The sequence below is a fragment of the Canis aureus genome, chromosome 5, assembly GCF_053574225.1.
Source record: "Canis aureus isolate CA01 chromosome 5, VMU_Caureus_v.1.0, whole genome shotgun sequence".
Lineage (NCBI taxonomy): Eukaryota > Metazoa > Chordata > Mammalia > Carnivora > Canidae > Canis > Canis aureus.
Window position 1 is genome coordinate 47,242,941 of NC_135615.1, and position 20,334 is coordinate 47,263,274.

General features: G+C 35.4%; 1 protein-coding gene and 1 long non-coding RNA gene across 24 annotated transcripts in view; one reads left to right on the forward strand and one right to left on the reverse strand.

Moving 5' to 3' along the window:
* The window catches only part of PDE4D (phosphodiesterase 4D), a 1,385,565-nt gene that overhangs the window by 609,751 nt on the left and 755,480 nt on the right, over positions 1 to 20,334 (reverse strand). Inside the window, exons 1-2 of one of the 17 annotated variants that reach the window (XM_077897906.1) lie at positions 6,788 to 6,897; positions 4,645 to 4,686 (exon numbers count right to left, since the gene is read on the reverse strand). The exons of 12 other annotated variants lie outside the window; for them this stretch is intronic. Coding sequence is in view for 2 of the 5 variants with exons in the window: in XM_077897885.1 (XP_077754011.1) it covers positions 4,915 to 5,130 (216 nt within the window). In the remaining 3 variants the exon portion in view is untranslated. Of the gene's footprint in view, positions 1 to 4,644; positions 4,687 to 4,914; positions 5,147 to 6,787; positions 6,918 to 20,334 lie in introns of those variants that run through there. 4 more of the 17 variants (XM_077897905.1, XM_077897907.1, XM_077897903.1 and 1 more) reach the window with 4 other exon arrangements.
* Positions 5,220 to 18,049, forward strand: LOC144314125 (uncharacterized). 7 transcript variants are annotated; one of them, XR_013379809.1, is made up of 4 exons: positions 5,220 to 5,599; positions 6,558 to 7,210; positions 13,364 to 14,095; positions 15,766 to 15,884. It is a non-coding gene; the product is annotated as an uncharacterized LOC144314125 (long non-coding RNA). The 7 variants fall into 7 exon arrangements; XR_013379813.1 differs by lacking the exons at positions 13,364 to 14,095; positions 15,766 to 15,884 and adding an exon at positions 17,352 to 18,049 and having other exon boundaries at positions 5,233 to 5,599; positions 6,558 to 6,744; positions 7,132 to 7,210; XR_013379811.1 differs by lacking the exon at positions 15,766 to 15,884 and having other exon boundaries at positions 5,233 to 5,599; positions 6,558 to 6,744; positions 7,132 to 7,210; positions 13,364 to 14,637.

Here is a 20,334-nt window from a genome sequence, read left to right on the forward strand (position 1 = left end):
TTATCTCTGTAAGTTTCTCTATTATGGATCTTCCATATAAATGGAACCGTGTAAGGTGCCATTCTGGCTTCTTTCACTTAGTATGTTTTCCCAAATTTCATCTATGTAATAGCATATATTAGTACTGAATAGATTTTATTGTCAAGTAACATTCCATTGTATGGATAACACATTTGTTTATCCATTTATCAGTTAGTGGACATTTGGACTATTTCCATTTTTGGCTATTATGAATAATGCTGATGAGCATTCATTTAAAACTTTTTGTGAGAACATATGTCTTCAATTCTTCAAGGTATATATACCTAGGGACATAACTGCTGGATCACATGGCCACTCTGTGTTAAATCATTTAAGGAATAGCTATGTTCTATATCATTTTCTCCCATTCCTATATGTCTGAAAGCTAAGTATATCCAAAAAAAAAAAAAATCAATGCCAAATTCTTCTAGTATGTGCAGCTTGGTGCCCCACATCTTAGGCCAAAGCTCCAATTTAAAATGGCCTTAGGAGATCCCTGGGTGGCTCAGCTTTTTAGTGTCTGCCTTGGGCTCAGGGTGTGATCCTGGAGTCCCGGGATCGAGTCCCACATCGGGCTCCCTGCATGGAGCCTGCTTCTCCCTCTGCCTGTGTCTCTGCCTCTCTCTTTCTCTGTGTCTTTCATGAATAAATAAATAAAATCTTTTAAAAATAAGTAAATAAAATAAAATGGCCTTAGTCATTCCAGGAATTAACACAGCAACTGCTTAATATCTCAGACATTCACTAGACATGGAATTACAATAGCATATGTCTTGAGACACCTAGGTGGCTCAGCAGTTGAGCGTCTGCCTTTGGATGAGGGCATGATCCCAAGGTCCAGGGATCCAGTCCTGTACCGGACTCCCTGCAGGTAACCTGCTTCTCCCTCTGCCTATGTCTCTGCCTCTCTCTCTCTGTTTCTCATCAATAAATAAATAAAATCTTTTAAAAATAGCATATGTCTTGATGATACAACATACCATATATTATCAATAAAAATTAAGTTTCAAAACTCCTTGAAGATAGAAGCATACAATGATATATTTCTTATAACAACACTCTGCATGTTATGTTATTGTTTCAGAATTTGAATATAAGACATACTGGAAAAAATAATGTCACTACTAATAAAAATAGGCCATATCATACATTTATGTAGTATTCTAAAGTTTATCAGTAACTTCAACCTGAACATTATTCATATAACCCTGATAACATTTAATTTAAATATTCTCCTCTTGCAGAAATGAGAAAACTACAATTCAAGTAGGTTAAACAACTTCCAAATATTAAATAACTAGTTACAAAGGTGGATAGTTTTATACACCATCTAATAATTACTTCAACTTAGTGAGGAGGACTGAGATTTGTGTGATCTACTTGTATTTAGATTTATCCAAAATGTTGCTCAGTAAAATCATCTTCCTTCTTCAAACTGGCTTACACAAATCATTAGCTCAGAACAGTGTATTTATAAAATAAATACAAAGATAAATCTTCTTCATGCCAAAGAAACATTGTATATATGTTACAATAAGGCTTTTTCTTAACCATCTTGTATTGTAGGATCACTTAATATTTAGTAATCTAAATTTAATCGGTGTTTATGTTACTGCTCTTTTTAAGTTAATACAACCCTTATAATCACAAATATGGAATTATTTGAATTTATTACTTAAAAATGCATAGTGGCTTTAGCACCCCTTAAGTATGCTTATAAACAAGTTTAGGGGAAATTTTAAATTATCCTTTGCTATAATATCCTTAGAGTGAAACTTAACAACTGTTTGCTGAGTTAGAATCAATACAAAAGAAAGATAATTACGGATACTACTTATTAAAAATAAAAACAATAAAAAAAGACCACTTCCTATTTGTTTACTCTATGCCATGTGTAGTAGTAATCAGTTTTTAAATATATCATCTTATTTAGTACTTAAAAAGCCATATGAGAGATATATCATTATCTGTACTTATAGATTAATAAAATACAGACAGATCTGAAGCTCATGCATATGTGTTGGTCCTGGGTGCTGGGATTCTCAGGTCTGCTGAATTCAAAACCCCAGGCTTTGTGACTCTCTTCTCTATACTACCTACCTAAGAGCCCAAAATGGATAGCTAGATTTTCAAATGGGCCATTCGGTGTTTGATGTTACTTGAATGACTACAGTGGTTCATAAATACCAATGTTAAAGACAAAGATTCTCTCTTACTGCATGGTTTTAAAACTATCCATAATATTTTTATAATATTTTAGTGGTACTTAAATATTTTAGGGCCAAGCCCTCATTGTACAATCAAAGGCTACAAACTCCCAGAGAGATCTCTATGCTAGGAAAGGATGTGTTTAACCTGTACATAAAAGCGACTTTTGCAAATTTCAAGAAAATGTCTGATGGGGAGACACTGCTTAGAGTGAATCACTTAGGTGGATGAATAAACTTACTGGTTCTTCACTGGTAAATATATGGTAAATGTTGTCCTAATCTTTCTTATTGAGAACTATAAGGGAATTTTTAGCAGAAGAGAATTGAAGCCCTAAAAAAAATGACTATGTCACATGAAAGTGGAAAAAAACAGGCAAAAAAGACCTCTAAAGCAAGGCAGTTAAGATCAGAGAGTTAGTAAAGAGAAGTGACTAATTGCATTTTGATTTCTTCTGCAAACTAGCTGAGTGGGGAAAACTATGAGGAAAATCAAAACCATAAATGAGAAATGCTTTTCTTCTCCAAGTGTAGCCTCTAGGCCTCTCTAGTAACAAGGCTATAAGAGATTAGGAGTCTTAGCAGGTAAGGAATCTGAAGGACAGTCTATTCAGACATATTGTTTTTACTTAGTATTTTGTTCAGCTGTGTCCTTTCTCTGACAGTGTTCACCTATATAAACATCTATATCAAACTGCCTAAAGAGTTTTGACCATTTTGGAATAATTTCTGTATTTTAATGACCCCTTTCTTACCCACCAAAGGTGAGCCTTCTGCTCCCCTTTGTGTACAGGACGTGGTCTGAATCACACCATGCATCCTTGGGATGGACAGTGAGAAGATTCCCAGGCCCTTGAAATGTCTCATAAAACTATATATTTAAAAAATATTAATGTCAATAATATCTGAATAAAAAGCTGGAAAAAACATTGAATTAATAACCTCTCCATTTCAACCCCTGATTATATTGATGCACACACACACACACACACACACACGATTATCTACATAAAATCGCACCTGCTAGAGAGCAGGTAATGTTTTAGGATAACTGAAAGTGAGTGTATATTTGCCTTTTTAAAAATTAGAATTGTGATTACATTTATATGTTCTAGGGTATCTGGAATCCAAGCCTCAAGGATTGAGAATACTACCCAGGGAAAAAGATGTTAAATTGAACTATAAGGCTACTTTACAACTTTGATGTATAGACTCAGTTTAATAAAAGCTAGATAATCAGCAAGGATGAAAAAATGAATTCTTGAAATATGCCTCATAATGATATGGATGGGATAAAAGCTGCCAAAACAGTGTTCAAAGCAAGTTCTCACAAATTCTGAGTATTGTAACTATGTTCACACTGAAAATATATATTTTAAAAATACCACTTATTATTTCAAGCTTTAACCCACCATTCTAAAACCATAATGCCTAGAGTAACAAGTAACAACCCCTACTGGCCAGTCTACTTTCCGACTGATGCTAAAGGATACAGGAGAAAGGATGAGTTCACTGACACAGTTGTAAGCACAGGGGCAGGAACAGTTTTCCAACACTGCATTCAGCTGCAATATTATTTTTGGTCATTTGGCTTCTGCAATGATCCTCCTAAAGATCTTAGCATATTTCACTTTTATGAAGACAAGTTTTAATAAATGTATTAGAATTTAAAAATTCTTGGCAGGGCATCTGGGTAGCTCAGCAGGTGGAGGAGCACCTGCCTTTGGCCCAGGGCATGATCCTGGAGTCCCAGGATCAATTCCCGTATCAGGCTCCCTGCATGGAGCCTGCTTCTCTCTCTGCCTATGTCTCTGCCTGTCTCTGCCTCTGTCTCTGTCTGTCTGTCTGTCTCTCTCTCTTTCTTTTTTTTTTTTTTCTCTCTCTCTTTCTCATGAATAAGTAAATAAAATCTTTTTAAAAATCTTGGTAATATTTAAAAATCAACTGATAAAATTAATTTTGCTCAAATTAAAAAGCTTTTCCTTAGTATTGCTTTCTGAAGAGGTAAAATTTTCCAATGATATTTGAAAACTTTGTTGCCTGCTCTAAGTTAAGCGGCCAAAGCAAAGAATGAACACAGTGAGGGTGTGCCATCGTAGTGCTAATTTATATGACAAAAATAAACGAGAGGTAAAGTAAGCAACATGTTGACATATCCAGCTTATACACCCTACATTTTGTCTACTTGCAAAGTGGCATATACAATTCTGGACTTTTGCATAAACAACATGCAAATGTCCCTCTTTATGGCATGCTCTGGATAATTGACTTGTACTTTCAGAGCTAAAAATTAGGTAAATAAACTTGTGCCCAAAGAATCTGTCATGCAAGTCTATTAATTTTCCATATCAAGATATCCAGGAATGGAACAGAACTCAGAGTCTAGAATAAATCACATGAATAGAGATATTCTTACTTCTTCCTGGCCCACTGTATCTCTCTTGCCTTCCGTTTATGTCTGTAAAAATCAGATTAAAATGAACTGAGGGTGGTTCATTTTAGATAAGAAAGAAGATGCTGTACTACTGTAGTACAGAAGAATGTTGTGGCCTAGGGATAGGCATCGAGGTTTTTCTGTCTGCTTAGGGTTGCCATATTTATGGACATTACGTATGATGGCAGATTGCATTCTTGTTCCCAACAATCCACTCCTTTTTCTATAAGCACACTTGCTGAGTGAACTTACAGGCCTTCGGGTAGAGGATATATTGCTTTGCCCCATTGTCCAGGTGGCCATGAACTTGCTTGGATCAGTGAAAAATGAATGGAAGGGACAGTATGTCATCTCAGAGTGAAAAAAATCTAAAAAGCACCATGTGCTTCTACCAGCTTCTTGCTCTTTTCCAACAACTCCACGTAGGACTTGTTCCTTTAGAATGGATCCCAGAATGGGAAGACACATGGAGCAGAACTGCCTACTAGCTGTCACCAAGATAACAAAGCAAGAGACATACGTTTGGAATTTTAAGCCACTGTGACTGGGGCTTCTTGTCACTATAGTGAAGCAGATTGCTACAGAATTCTTGATCTAATTGTAAAAAAGATTAACAAAAGAAGCCCCAGCTTAAGGGGCCTGCTTCTCCTCCCCAATAAACCTCATTTTCTTTGAGCATTAGGTTGAGAGTCCATCAGACAGCAACAGTAGCAACTCCATGATCATCCATGATCATTGACCCTACCAGCTGCTCCTTACAGAAGATTTCACTGAACCCACGCCTCCATTTTCTTCCAGTGAATCTACTGGTTCAGCTCATTGAAAAGACCGTAAAAACAAGAAAATACTTTGAAGGAGAGAAACTATTCGATATCATCTCAGGGGAAATCTTGGGCAGTTCAAATTTCTCTGAAAACCTTACCTGTCAATGAGCAAGGTAAGGGGGAAAGAGCAGGTATATGTAACATCTGGACCTTATTTTTTACCAACAATGGAACAGATGGAGTGATTATCTCTAGCCTTACATGCACTGACCCTGAATATCTGTTATTTGTCAAAACAGTTTGAATGCTTTTGGTTTTGGTTTCCCACACATATGATCAGATTATTCATAGAGTTTACTTTTGAAAAGACTTAAAATGAAAAATCATGAAAATTAAACACCACTAGTACATTGAGAGGGTGCTATTCCTAAAATAATTTTATAAATTCAAAAGAAAAAAAGAGCGTTCTTTTATGGGAATAACATTTACTCTTTTTAATTGTATCTTAAAAATCAAGGAATCAGCCTCAATGAAGAGAACTTAATCTGTACTTATTATTTTATAATTTAATTTTATAAAATTTCGTATGTCAGTGAGGTAAATAAGACAGGCAGAGCAGAGTGAGAGTTCCAAATTCCAGAAAGATAACTTTTACTTCTACAATTTATTATTTTTCTTCCTTTCAAAATAGGGTTTATAATTGCAGATATTTCTATTTTTACTAAAATCTGATAAAGAAGGCACTTAATGTACAAAAAGACATCTTGGATTCTTTATGATTAATTTCAGCTAGAAAATGTTAACCCTAGCTGAATGTGCCCTAGGCTTAAAGAAAGTATTTATTACAAGCCAATGCTTCATATTAAACATTGTGGTTTTTCTCCCCAAAACTTCTAGAACAAACATATTCATTTGCTTAATCACTTACATAGAAAATAAGTTTTAGAAATTATCCATCTTATTTCCACTGATATTTTTCAAATAGAAAATCAAATTTAAGTCTTTTCTTTGTCACTTGAAAGAAATATTGACTAATCTTATTTAATCTGTCTGATGCTTGCTTGGTTATGTTTTGATATTTCTAACTATTTATATTTTCTGAGCAAATGAACTATTTTACCATATGTTCAGTCTCCCACAGAATCTTACACGATCACCTAAATAATGGCATCTATGAAGTAGAATGATCTATTTATAAATGAATTGCATTTCCAGTATCATTACTGGCAACATATTCCTTAACAACTGCTATGGAGACAGAAAGTATCAAAATATACAGCGGAAATTTGAACCCCATCAAGCCAGCGGCCTGACAAAGGTTAGCAGGATAACGAAACATTCAGCTCTGCTTCTTTTCTTACGTTTGTCTCATCTCCATGCACAGCAGGAAATGTCTCCTTTTTGCCCCCTCCTTCATATTCTAAAAAAGGATGTACTGCTTTGTTTTAAAATTGAAGCCAAAGTAACCAATGTTTCCCTGTTTTTGAAAGCATTTCCTTCATTCTGATGTACTTTAGTCATAATGTTGAAAAGAACTTTTGTAGAGTCAATGAAAGTTCTGATGCCAATAGCAATGTTCTATTCTTTTTTGCTCCCTAAGTTCCCAAGGACTGATATATATAAATGCTATAGAACCTTACACGTGGATTTTATCCCCCATTCCATCAAAAAAAATTAATCATCTTGTTTATTTACATTTTTGTAGTGAGAGTGAAGTAGACATTTCATGCCATAGAATGTGGCTGTCATGTTGGCCCAGCTGAGCTCACAACACAAATAAATTTGTAAGTGACCAAGATGCTATGTATTAATATATTTATTTTGACAGCATAAATCATCTAGTATTTTGACAAGTGTAAATCATTTCATAAGAGCTTTCATACATATTACTTTAGTTTAGCTTAGGAACTAGACAACAGCTGGTTCATCAACAGCCTTGTCTTCTGTGTTAAGAATTTAGATTTTTATCTAACAGTCACTGAGAGCTATTGAAGGACTTTAAGTACTTAGTTTCATTTCAGAAAGATTTCTTTGACAGGCATAAAGCAATAGTGTCCAAAGTGAGATATGCACATGCTTCTCTCTCTTTCTCTGTCTCTCATGAATAAACAAATAAATCTTTAAAAAGGGGGGGAGGACACCTGGGTGGCTCAGCGGTTGGGTGTCTGCCTTCAACTCAGGTTGTGATTCCAAGATCCAGGATAGAGTCCCACTTCAGGCTCCTGTGAGAAGCCTGCTTCTCCTTCTGCCTATGTCTCTGCCTCTCTCTGTGTGTCTCTCATGAATAAATCTTTAAAAAAAAAAGAGAGAGAGATGCACATGGTAGAGAGTATACCATCAAGGCTGTCCCCTGGGTATGAGAAGAAAACACAAAAGTGTGTATGTGTGTGAATGTATACATAAGTATACATGTGTTTGTATGTATAATCCTATTTAATTTTGATATTTGTTTTAAATTTTGCATATTATATGTATATATTTAAAATCATACCTATCTAAACAAACATACTAGTTCATGTTCAATCTTTGTTTTTTCCTTTTCTGATGACATTTAAAATGATAAAATTTAGAATCTATTAACAAATGAATCGGGAGCAGAAAATTAGTGAGAAAAAAAAAAGAAAATTAGTGAGAGGACTATGTAAATAGTCCAAATAAGAAAAAAGAAAATTAGGGCCTGAATGAAGGCATCAGGAATTAAGAAGAGAAGGGAGATGAATGCATATTCCAATGAGAAAGAAATGATGATGCTTGATTAAACGTGAATAGAAAGGATAAAGGAGAATGAGCCTGGGGTGCACATCAGATAGTTTGATGGAGCTCCAAGTTGAGAAGAGAATTATCCAACAGGTGCCCTAGAATTGGGAATAAGAAACAAAGATTTTTTTTTGTAAAAATTTAGGGAAACTATAGCAGATAGGGGAGAGATGCAAAGAGAAAAATAAATGTGTAAATCTCCAGACTTATGCCTACTTACCTCCACAATAATGATGCACTTTTGTCTGTTTTATGTATTGAAGTTTTGTGCAATATTTCATTTGTAAAAAGGGGTTTCCTGGCTTTTAAATGAAATAAAATTAGGAAATTATTGCTATCTGGTTCAGTACCTAAATCCGAGAAATCAACATTTTAAGGGCAGGGAAAAATACACAAAAGATGAATAATGTCTGTAAATAAAGACTATGGAGCTAATCTATTTGTGTTTAAAATAAATCACCTTTTTAAATGGCAAGGAAAATTCTATCCATTATACTAAGATGAACACACATCCCTAATTATCATTTTTTGGATAGAATCAATTTTCTGTGGACAGAACTTTTTGGAATGCCATCCCATCTCCAAAACAGATACTGCTAATGCCTACAAGAAATCAAATTGTGAAGCCATATACCTAATCACCAATATAAGGCAACTATACTTTCCATTATCATGACTGCTCACCCTTCTACAGCTACATGTCCTTCCAGAATTGGACAAAATGCTCCATATAAATAACCAAGTTGAAATGTCTCCAAAGGAATATCAACTGGTTGTCTTCCTAGAGTCTTCGTAGGGTAATTATAGTAAAACTGTCATGGTACCTTGATGTCCCTCCAGGCACTCTGGCAAGCAAGGTTTAAAAGGAAACGTGACCTTGTAATCAATAATAATGGACAGGCTTCTGTGCTTTATGTTAGTATAGTTGCTAGAGCAATGTTACAATACTCCAAGGATTGTTATTGATGCTGACATTCCAAACAGAACTCAAAGTCAAGGGAATAATTATCTTACTTTCCTGTGCATATACTTTTTCTGCCGCGGGTCACTGAACCTTTTATTTTTTCCAACATAAAATTTCTATCCAAAAAAGAAATCTAATACAATTGAGGACAAAGACTATAATAGTATTACATTCAGAAGAATCCCTTCTGAGGCTCTCTAGCAGAGTGCTCTGATTGGATAGTATACATATTGCCTATGTGCAGAAGCACAATTATTATAGCAAAATTTCACGTGGAGATTATCTAAAATAATCTAATTTACAATTAATATCAAAAGGACTAATTCCCCCACTATTCCCTGGAATCTGAAACAGTTCAATGGGCCTTTCTGTAAAAATAATGGTATCAACGATACCTCCAAAAATATTATTTTAGAAAAAGGACTATGGAATCCTATAAACTTGCTCACTATTTGCTAAACATAGTCCCAAATCTTTTGGAATTTTTCAATAAGCAATAAAGGGACTCTGCCCAAGCAAGTTTTTTTTTTTTTTTTAATATTCCAAGGAGGAGCCAAACAGCTCAGTCACTGTATTTGGATGCAGCTGTTGTACATTTTATTCATAGGAATGCATAGCATGGCTTACTGTTGCTGAAGAAGACTGCTGAAAGGCAGTTTGTTTTTTTTTTAAGTAAGCAACTGAATTGTAAAAGGTCCTAGCAATAATAGATCTCACAATACCTTTCAATTTTGCCCTCTCAACCCTCTTGATTTTTGGATTCCAAGAAGAAAGGAACTTATAAGGCTTATAACTATGTGAGGGACATGACAGACGCTACTGGCCATGCCTGCTGTCAGAGTAAAATCTGTGTCTTCCTTATTAATATTCAAATTCTTTTCACGGTGATGGACCATGGCACCCTCTTCAGATTGCAGGCACACAGTTTCACTGCATGTCTGAAGCATATGTAAGGAAGGGCCTAGGTGCTGTGCAGATGAATCATGTGTTTGTCTGGACCAGCCTACAGCATAGGAAATGCCAAAATGAACAACAGAAACAGAGCAATTCCATGAAATAGACATTGTGACGGAATATTACATTCCAATATAACTTCCTGTCCAATTCAAAAATTTAATTTGCCAACCAAAGCCTGTTTAGCAGAACATACACATTGTCAGTTAGCCTGAGAATCTTTACTAGGCTTGCCTAGCTTCCCTGCCAGAAACAGTTATTATAGATCGGAAGACAATATATCTTTGATTCAACCCTCCTCTGGGGGCTTCTTCACCCGGAGGCCTTGGCAATCACAATGATAAAAATGAAGTGAAAATGAAAACTTCATATCTTGCATCAGGTGGCTTCAAGTAATAGAAAATTATGATTCTTATGGGTTAAAAAATGAGGAAATAACAAATTTTAGCTACCACAATGTCCAGAGACAGGTGACTGCAGGTGTGGTTAAAGTGGCATGGTGGTGACATCAAGGAAGTGCATCCTTTCCATCTTTCTGCTCCACATCCTCTACATGCCAGGATCTCTCTGCTCTGACTCGTTCCCCTGGAGACCCACAATAGCACTGAGAAAAATTGCAGACAGGATAGAGCAGAGCAAATGTTCCCCTGAACATCTTTAAGAAGACTTCCAGAAAACTTATCCCATACCTCATGTTTCATAAGTGTGCCACCTGCCCAGGTTGGACGATACCTGACTGCTCCTCATCCACCTTTTAACAACAGTACTGAATGTGATTTGAAATCAAATCCCCATCAGTGTATGTTTAATAAAAAGTGTTGCAGAAGGTAGGAGTCACTAAAATCCCTCTTACTGAATTCCAAATAGTGCCACAATGTATCAGTCAGGTTGACATAATGATTGGATAACCATTGCTTATCTCCTCTTCCATGAAACTCTCCTAGAGTTTGTAGGACATCATACTCTCTGGCTCTCCTCCTACTGCTTTATCTGCTCAGTTTGTCTCACTTCACTAGCTTCACATCTGCTTCCTACTCTCTTTTCGAAGATTCAGCTCCAAGCCCTCTTTTATTTCTAAAATCTCTCTCAGCAACTTCAATGGCTTCAGATAGCACGACAATATGAATATTTTTCTAATTCATACCCTCACTCTGATCTCTCTTCCAATTTAGGGATAAGTTGGAATATACCTTAGGATATCACCTTAGGGATAACCACTTGTATCACCTGTGTACACTCAAACCCAACAAATCATTCTGCTTCTCCCCCCAAGTTAGTAGCTTCGCCTGATTTCTCCATTTCTCTTTCTGCTTCATCATTCCCCCCAGTCATTCAGGCCTGAACCTGAAACTCATCTCAGGTGTCTCACTCTTTCTCAACTGCCATATTAATTGGTATAATACAATATAATATCTTTGAGATAGCTCTAATATCTGTCCCTGAGCCTTTCCCTTTATCACGAAACTTAACTCCACGTTACCTCTTATTCCATCAAATCCAACAGCCTTAATGTTTCTTAGACCACACACCCAGTCTGTGCTCTCCTGAAACCATTCCAGATGAATCCTCCTATGGCACTGCATCAACATCTGCCTGCTAATTCACTCCATCTTGTACTTGAATTCACTGGCCCACTGGCTCTTTCCCCAAATTGCACCATGCTTGCTGTTTCTATGCCTTCCTGCAGTGTTCTATTGTCTTTCTGTAATTTAGCTGTCCCTGCATCTGTGGAAATCCTACCCATCTTAAACCTCAGAGAGTTTAGAAGAAATGTATCCTTAAGATGGTATATGATGACCACAGTGGCATTATTAGGTTTCTGTGTCATTTATTAACTGATATTGAGCAAACACTTCAATTCTATGAGATTCAGATACTTCTGTATAAATGGGGAAAGAGGATACTACTTTCTCTGCCTTGTGTTAGGACAACTGAAATTAACAGAAATTCTAAATGAGATGAATATATAAAAGCAAGTGTAAAAGCTAACATGCTAATGCAAAGTGCTACTATTAGCATCTTCTTTAATATATGCATTCACAGTATGTATATAAGGCCTCCTTCTGGGATTCTACTTATGGTCATCACATTTATGATCAATGTTGATGATGACTTCTCTCCTAGTATTAGTTTAGCCACTTAAAAACAGGCCTCGTTGATTCTTTTGGAATGTAGGTTCACATTTAGAAGGCAATAAGAGATTCAGAAACTGTATGATATATTTAGTTAAGGTATGAAAGAAATAAAAGACATTAGTTGTAATGCCATGATCATATGGAAGATTCCCTTTATTCCTTTATTGAAAATGCAAATAATTATTTTAATACTCCATATAAGTGCATAATTTGAAATAAATATTTATGTAAATATTTTTTTACGTAAATATTCACTGAGGAATTGATCTTTTATTCATGCTAAAGTTACCTGGCTATCCCTTGAAAAACTAGTTTTACACTAACGTATGCCTTGAATGTTTAAGATTCAACTATTTCTGGAGAGTTGCAGTTACATGCTAGGCATAATAAGATGCCATGGGCCTACTGAGAGTCCTGGTCTAGGAGACTGCTTTTAGGATTTAAAATACTTCCAGGGAAATATCTAAAACCACAGTATTCATTCCATATTTGATGTTACAATATGGAATGAATCTTATGGGCCATAAGATTTTTTTCTCTTTCTTTTTTTTTCTTGTTCTTTTCTTTCTTTCCTTTTTTTTCTTTTTTTGCAAGCCTGAAGATCCCTCCCACAGCCTTACAATTTTCTATCCATTTTCATCCTTTTTTTTCAGTTGATAATGTTAACACATTAAATAAATTTAAGTCTGATTCTGCCAATCATTTAAAACATAAAATTTGGGGGATCATCTAATTTGACCCTTAATTTTACATATGTGGTTCCATAACAAAGCACACTGTCCATTCACTAAATGTTCCCTAAGTTTGACTTTCACATTATGCAAAATTAATTAGTGCTCTACTCTGTCAATTCTACGGTGTACCCCCATCCACCGGATCCGGAAAAAGCAGTGGCAGGTTCATTAAAAAGAACACAGCATTATGGTAAAGAGCACATATTTAATTACCTGTTTCTCAGTTTCCTCATCTAAAAACAGGGAATAACAAGGGTGCATCTAACTCTAGTTGTTGTGTAGATGAAATCAGGTTAATACATGCAAAATGCTCAGAGCAGTACTTGACATATAAGTACTCTGTAAGCATCAGCTACTATCATATTTGTTGGGTTTGTTTTCTTATCATTACAGGATTTCATTATTTCAATGCATGTGGTGAGCAGGTTTCCACCCTTGGTAAAGCTAAGAGCATGGCCATGATCACCCTCCTTTGAGTTGCAGGATCAAAAGAAGAAATTATCAAAGATTCAAATGGCACTCAGGCTGGCAGAGTGCCATGACAAAGAGCAGTAACTCCTCTATTTCAAGGATGGATAATTTCTGTTTGGCCAGTGTGATTTTTTTTTCCAGTTGTGGAAATGACTTTGCATTGAATGGTAGGCGATGAAAATACAGAATGGTATATAGGGGTTGACAAAGACAGCAATCATGATAATTAGTTATCCTTCCAAACAACAGAGAAATCAAATATTGGCTTATTCTTTTTCTATTAAAAAATATTTTTCACATTAAAAGCACTAGCCATGGAATATTTGGCAAATGCTGGAATTTCTTGTCCCCAGACAAGATTATTTAATTATTTCTAAATTATTAAAATCTTCATTTCTAAGAGAACTTGCATTTAAGTAATATTATTCTTACTCTCGGGATCTTTAAGAGATCTGAGTTGTTCATTATCTCTATAGCACACTCTTGGAGATAAGATGCTTCACATATTCATGGACTCTCCCTGAATCTTGGAAAGTCTTCAGGCAAAACGGCAAAGCTATAGTCCAAGTTGAGGCAGAGCCTCATTTCTGCCAACAATATCATGCCTGGCCAGGCCTGAAAAGTTTTGCCAAGACCACACAGATAGACTCGATGGTAAGTTGGAGCTATAATTCTTTCTGCAACTGGAAGCCATTCTGAACTCTTGCCTAAAGTTGGAGACAGTGAAGAGGGGCCAAAACCAGAAACCATTAAAGCTTAGAAATAATTATTATGAAAAACCAACAAGCATTTACCTAATGATTCCCCAGAGCCACTCCTAGAAGAAGGAATGAAAAGGAAAAGTTTACACCACCCACAACACAAAGATTCAATGCAGTCAATGAACCAAAGAAGAAAAACCCAGTTCTGAAATTTTATTTTATTTTTTTCAGTTCTGAAATTTTATAACGTGGTACTCCTCCCTTCAAATTTCTGATTAGTTGGCCACACTGTTATAATGTAGTCAAACATATAATTGGTTTTATGCATGTATCCTTAAAATATCAACACCAATTAAAATCACCACACTGAGAAACATTGTCATCAGGCATTCTTTTTGCAAAATCTACTTTAATTTTTATTATTGAAAAATTTTCACCTCTATGTCCACAAAGGAAATTGTTTAATATCATGTGATACAAAAAGTCCAGGATGCATCACAAATTAATCTCTCTAGCATATAATCACTGTATATGTAAAAAGAAAGGGTGACATGTGATGTTTAAAATCCTTTCTGGTTCTAAAATCCTATGAAAGAGGTATTTTTCTCAAGTGGCAGAAGAGAGAGAAGGATGTTTAATATTCTGAGCTCCTAATAACCGCAACTTCCCAGACCTAACCACTGAGCCTATGCATTTATTGACAAAGAGCTTTGAAATCAGAAAATGAAAATGGGCCACATATTGTGTTTTAGTCTACTGATGTCTTAGGTACACGAAATTACTGCATTTCTATTTTCTCCATCTCCAAAATAAGGACACTGAAAAGACATCCTCTGAGTCCCTCTTGACTTAATTTTCCAAACCTACGATTTTATAACAATAAATAGCACTTCCTCCAGAGGAGTCTTCTACTCTACCAAGTGTAAATCTTTGCTCAGGGAGGTTAAATGGACACTAGAGACTTCCCTGTGCCCCAAGGGATATGGCCAGGCTTCGCTGGGTGGGGCAGTAAATGGCCCATGACTGTCTGCCTATCCCTGGGCAGAATGCAATTTCTTTTACTTGGTTTGTTGAAAATGACTCTGTAAACTTTACAACATTCACCAGTATTCCTAGTCTTTAATACATGGCTCACTAAGACCCAGATTTGCAAGCAGGCACAATATGTTTCCTTGTTTCTGATGAGTTTTGGAAAGTAAAACAAAACCTTCTGAATTACCTCTTAAAGGCATACTTCAAGTTTGTCCTCAATAATGATTGTTTCCTTGACATTTTACAATGCCAATAATTAATCCCTTTTCAAATGCAAAGTAACATGTGCTAACTGTAGATTTGATGACTTTAATCAATCAAAACGCTATGGGAAGTACATCTGTCTTATCCTCTTCCTGGCTTCTATGTGAACTGCCCTGATGAATTCTCGAGCAGCTTCCTTCTATGGGGAAGCATGATGCCATCTAGTGATCCGATAGGAAATCACATCTCTTAATTTTCCCTCTGGACTAGGTAGCAGTACAATAAGGAATTGGGACTACACATTAGAATGGAAAAAAGAGAAACAGAATAGAAACGGCTCAGGCAGGAACTTTTAGCTAATCGTTTGGTATTTATGTCATTCTGCAGAGTCATTACTAAAAATTACGGATATAACAATATGAACGTGGCACTCTCACTCTCTTCAACCTACCATTGTGAAAGTCACAGTTTGCAAAATAAATGTCTTTACGTGGAACATTTAAGATCAATAAACTAGGTCTTTGTTCATTAAAAGTTAACGGGACTTTTTATTTTTTTGGACTTTTTAAACATAATTCCAAACACTGCACTGTAAAATACATGTACTTAAAATTAAGTCATTTTATTGACTTTAAGTGATACCCTGCTAAGACGCTATTAAATTGTTGAACATTCAAAAACACAGGAAAATCTTAGATATAATAAATGGAATGCTATTTAAAGAGTAAAAAGTTCCTCAGTAGGGAACCAAAAATTGTTCCTCATTGTTAGGAAAAAGAACCCGACTGTATTTCTAGTTTTATCAGAGTATTACGGCAGGTATCAAGGATAAGATATACTTGTCTGGGCCAGGATAGATGTCCACAATATCTTGGCTGATTATGTACACTTTTTTCCCTCTGGAAAATTCTACAAATACAAGGAACATGTATGATGCATCTTTTCATCTCCATCTACCACCGGCCCTCCATTTGTCAGTACAACAACTAGTGTGTCATAGGGACTTATTTATAGCTCGTCAATCATGGTTTGGGAGATTTTTATTCACAGTGGGAAAAAAATGCTCTCTCTGCTATGCTTTATTGCTTTTCTTCCAAGATGTTCTTTCTATAAGTTGTGCTTTGACTTGTTTGAAATGCACCCTGCTGGTTCCTAAAGTCTTTTGCACCTGTGTCCAAATGGCCTCCCTTTCATGAGTTATCCCTTTAATAGGCAGGTAACTATAGTTAATGCACCACTTGGTGAATTGGATACACACAAGGATGGAAATGAGGAACTCTTAATTATTTGTGTTTTCAATGGTAGTATTAATATTCTATTATAAGGAGATTTCAGTCGTATAACACATACAGTATTATTTACAGTTTAAAACCAGAGTTTTTGGAATGAGATTGGACAACAATGCATTGCGTACTGTTGTGTGGCTCACAAAAAAAATGTACTTTATTTTCAAATATTGCAAAGGAAAACTCCATAATCATACTTGCTATCCAGTGACTTCTAGGTAAATCACAGCATATATGTGTCAACCTCAACTATATAGTATCTATACCTGCACTCCAACTAAGTATAACTAGGTTTTCACTGTGGTGTATAATGAACTTCAGTGAGACTAGTCAGATAGCTTATTTACCAAATAAATATTCCAAAAATATTTAATTTCTCTTTAGAATAAAATTCAAAAAAGTTAGATTTATCTTTCTCTGGGATTGCTGAGTTGGGATTCAAATCAGTAATTTGAAGTCAGTAACTTCTCCATAATGGTAAATTTCTCATGACACCACTCCTCCCCAAGTACAGGCTGTCACAGGATAGGAAGAAATTCCTTTTCACCAATACCACCACGAGTACCTAATGCTCACCCATACAACTCCCACTCATAAAGTCATGACTATTTGTCTCTAAGGTAATTAAGTGTATCTGTGGGCTACAGCCCAAGAGTTAAAGAGTTATCATTACCTCCTCATTTACAGGTGTTCAAAGGATATGAAATGAGTGTGGACAAATAAAATGTCATGATATACATGGCAACAAGTTAAGTGGTGTTTGTAATGGAAACCAAAAGGACCTCAAAGCCCCATGACCTGGATTCAAGTCTGAATCTTCTACTTTAAAGTCTGAGCAGTTCCTACTCCCTCCAAGTCCAAGTTTCCCATGTGCATACAGAGAGGCTTTCTGCTAACATTGACGAACCCAAGTTCTAATTTTGGCACATGCCACACTTTAAAGACAGGAGTAGTTTTCAAAGTAATTTTGAAATGTCTGTTAAGAAACATGCTTGTGACAAACACAAATTAAAAAGGTCACAGCGCGACCTATAAAGATTTTAAATTTAGTCAGGGTTTGGTTGCTGAGATTAGGAAGAAAGCTGTATATTCATTTCAAGCACATACTTCCGTTTTGTTAAGCAGAAGCTAGGCTTTCTAAACAGTGACAGTGCAAACTGCATTTATCTTTCAAAATAAGGAAAATAAAATCAGTTAGAAGAGGTTTTTAATGACTAGTTTTAATAAATAAATCCATATGATTGTATACATGGGAGTGTTTTCTCGGGAATGAATTTTATGCTTAGCATTGCCTTTGAGGTAGTTAACACTTTTTAGATACTTCTCATATATTTCAAAGAACCAAAAAAAAAAAAAGAAAAAGAAAAGAAAGAAAAGACAAGACAAGACAAGACAAGACAAGACAAGACAAGACAAGAAAAGAAAAGAAAAGAAGAAAATCATCTATTCACTTATATTTCCATTTGGTCAATAAATATTTATTAAAGACCTTCTCTGTGACAAGTATAGATTTGGGGATGGTCTACTTGTATTTTGTAATGCATATTAAACTAAGAGGCAGTATTCAATTTGTAATAAGTTAATAAACCAGCATAGAGATACTAAGAAATGAGGGATTTTACAGCTCCATACAGTCCAAAGGAGCATTTCATCTACTTTAATTACCAAACGACTGTGTTTTGTAAGAAACTCAGACCAAGTATATATAAAGTATATACTTAAGTTTATATTTTAATGGATGAGAAAGCAGCAAGAAAGAAAATAAGAGAGGCCTTAAAAGGGGAAGAAGAAAAAGAAAAGAATAGCCAAAACTCCTAATACCTCAATCTTGTAAATTGAAAGAAAAATTGTTTAAAGTATATTTTAAAGTCAGTAGTTATCTGTATACATGTCCACAGAGAAGTCATAGTTAAGACAGACATTATCATTCTGCTATATACATATATGCAGAAAGACAAATGCTCTATGGAACACTTATGGAAGAATTTTAAATGTTTCTTCACTGTCCAGCAGTTTTACACCAGTGATTTAATTTATATGCTATCTATATATTCCAGGGATCTGACCTCTCTTGATCCACATAAATAGCACACCACTTAGCATTTATCTAGACTTTTCTAAGTAGAATCTTAAGGTTTTTTGAATTAATCATCTTACTGACTCTTATCACACTAAGAGAGAGAAACAGCAATCAACATGAACCATCTGGGATGAATGAGCAATGCAGAGGCACAGAAAATCACATGACACTGGCAATAATTTGCTCCCATTGTTCTTTCTCATTGTCCTTCTGAAAAAGAACAATGGGCATTGTAAACTTCTCAGAACTATGGATTATAAAGTTCAGCCAGATGCTTTTTCATATAGACAGACATAGCTGACGCATGGAGTGACATTGCTACGTGACTGCAAGACTAGTGCTGATCAACACTAATGTACCACCAGCAGAATGTACACAGAAAGAATTATAATGGCACTGAATATAAGAATTAGAAATGGAAAGGTTTTCTGAATTAGCCCTAAATCAAACAAACCACCCAGAAAATCAGATCACCCCACCACCCAGCCATTTGTCTTCTCTGACCCCTCTTGGGGTCTGACTCATTTAAGGGAATCATTTGTGACCAACTCTGTTCCCAAATCATATTGTTCACAGTATCATCCCTCCACTAAATTTTTAGTTTCTGAGGGCAAAACCTTCACTTATTTTTGTATTCTCAAGCCCTATTAAACATATAAGAAGCACCTAATAACCTAATAAATGATGAATTAAGTAAGTAAATGATCTCAAAACTGAGACTGGTTAAAACTGAGGGGCACATACAAGTCACCAAGACCTAAAGTGTTGACTTAGACCCCCAAGAAGCATTCAAATACTACAGCTTATCCCGAAAGGAATGAATAAAATTGTCATGGCTTGCTTTCAAGAAATATGTCATGTTAAAGAAAATACTTGCTAGATTGTTTTTATTGTAATATTCTTTTTAAAACTCTGTATTGTAAAATAGCTTTTTTCCAAAATTTAAGGTATAAGTTTAGTATGAGGAAATAAAAATTTCCTATAATCCTATCAGAATTGGTTTTATATTTAAATATAAATACTTAAAATTGTGTAAAGAAAAAATTAAAAAGTAAAAATGTGGGGACGCCTGGGTGGCTCAGTGGTTTAGCTCCTGCCTTCGGCCCAGGACGTGATCCTGGAGACCAGGGATTGAGTCCCACACTGGGCTCCCTGCATGGAGCCTGCTTCTCCCTCTGCCTGTATCTCTGCCTCTCTCTCTGTGTCTCTCATGAATAAATAAATAAAATCTTTTTAAAAAGTAAAATTGTGTAAAGAATTATATTATGTATAGTTTTATGACAAATTTTAAAGTAAATACCTCTATTATCATTTTTTGTAAATATGCGGAAGCACTACAATTTTTAAAAGAGTGCTGATATATTCACTCCCAAATATTTGACTACTATCAACTCATTAATGAGCATCCTTACACAATTAGTTTTGCCCACTTCTCTAATTACTACTTGAGGATAAATGTCTAGCAGAGAAATTGCTACATCTAAAGAGTATGCATATTTTTAAGGCTTCCGACATGGAATACTAAAATTACCTTTGTCAGTATATACTATTTATAGTCTCAAAAAATCTACGTGTGCCCATTTCCTTACC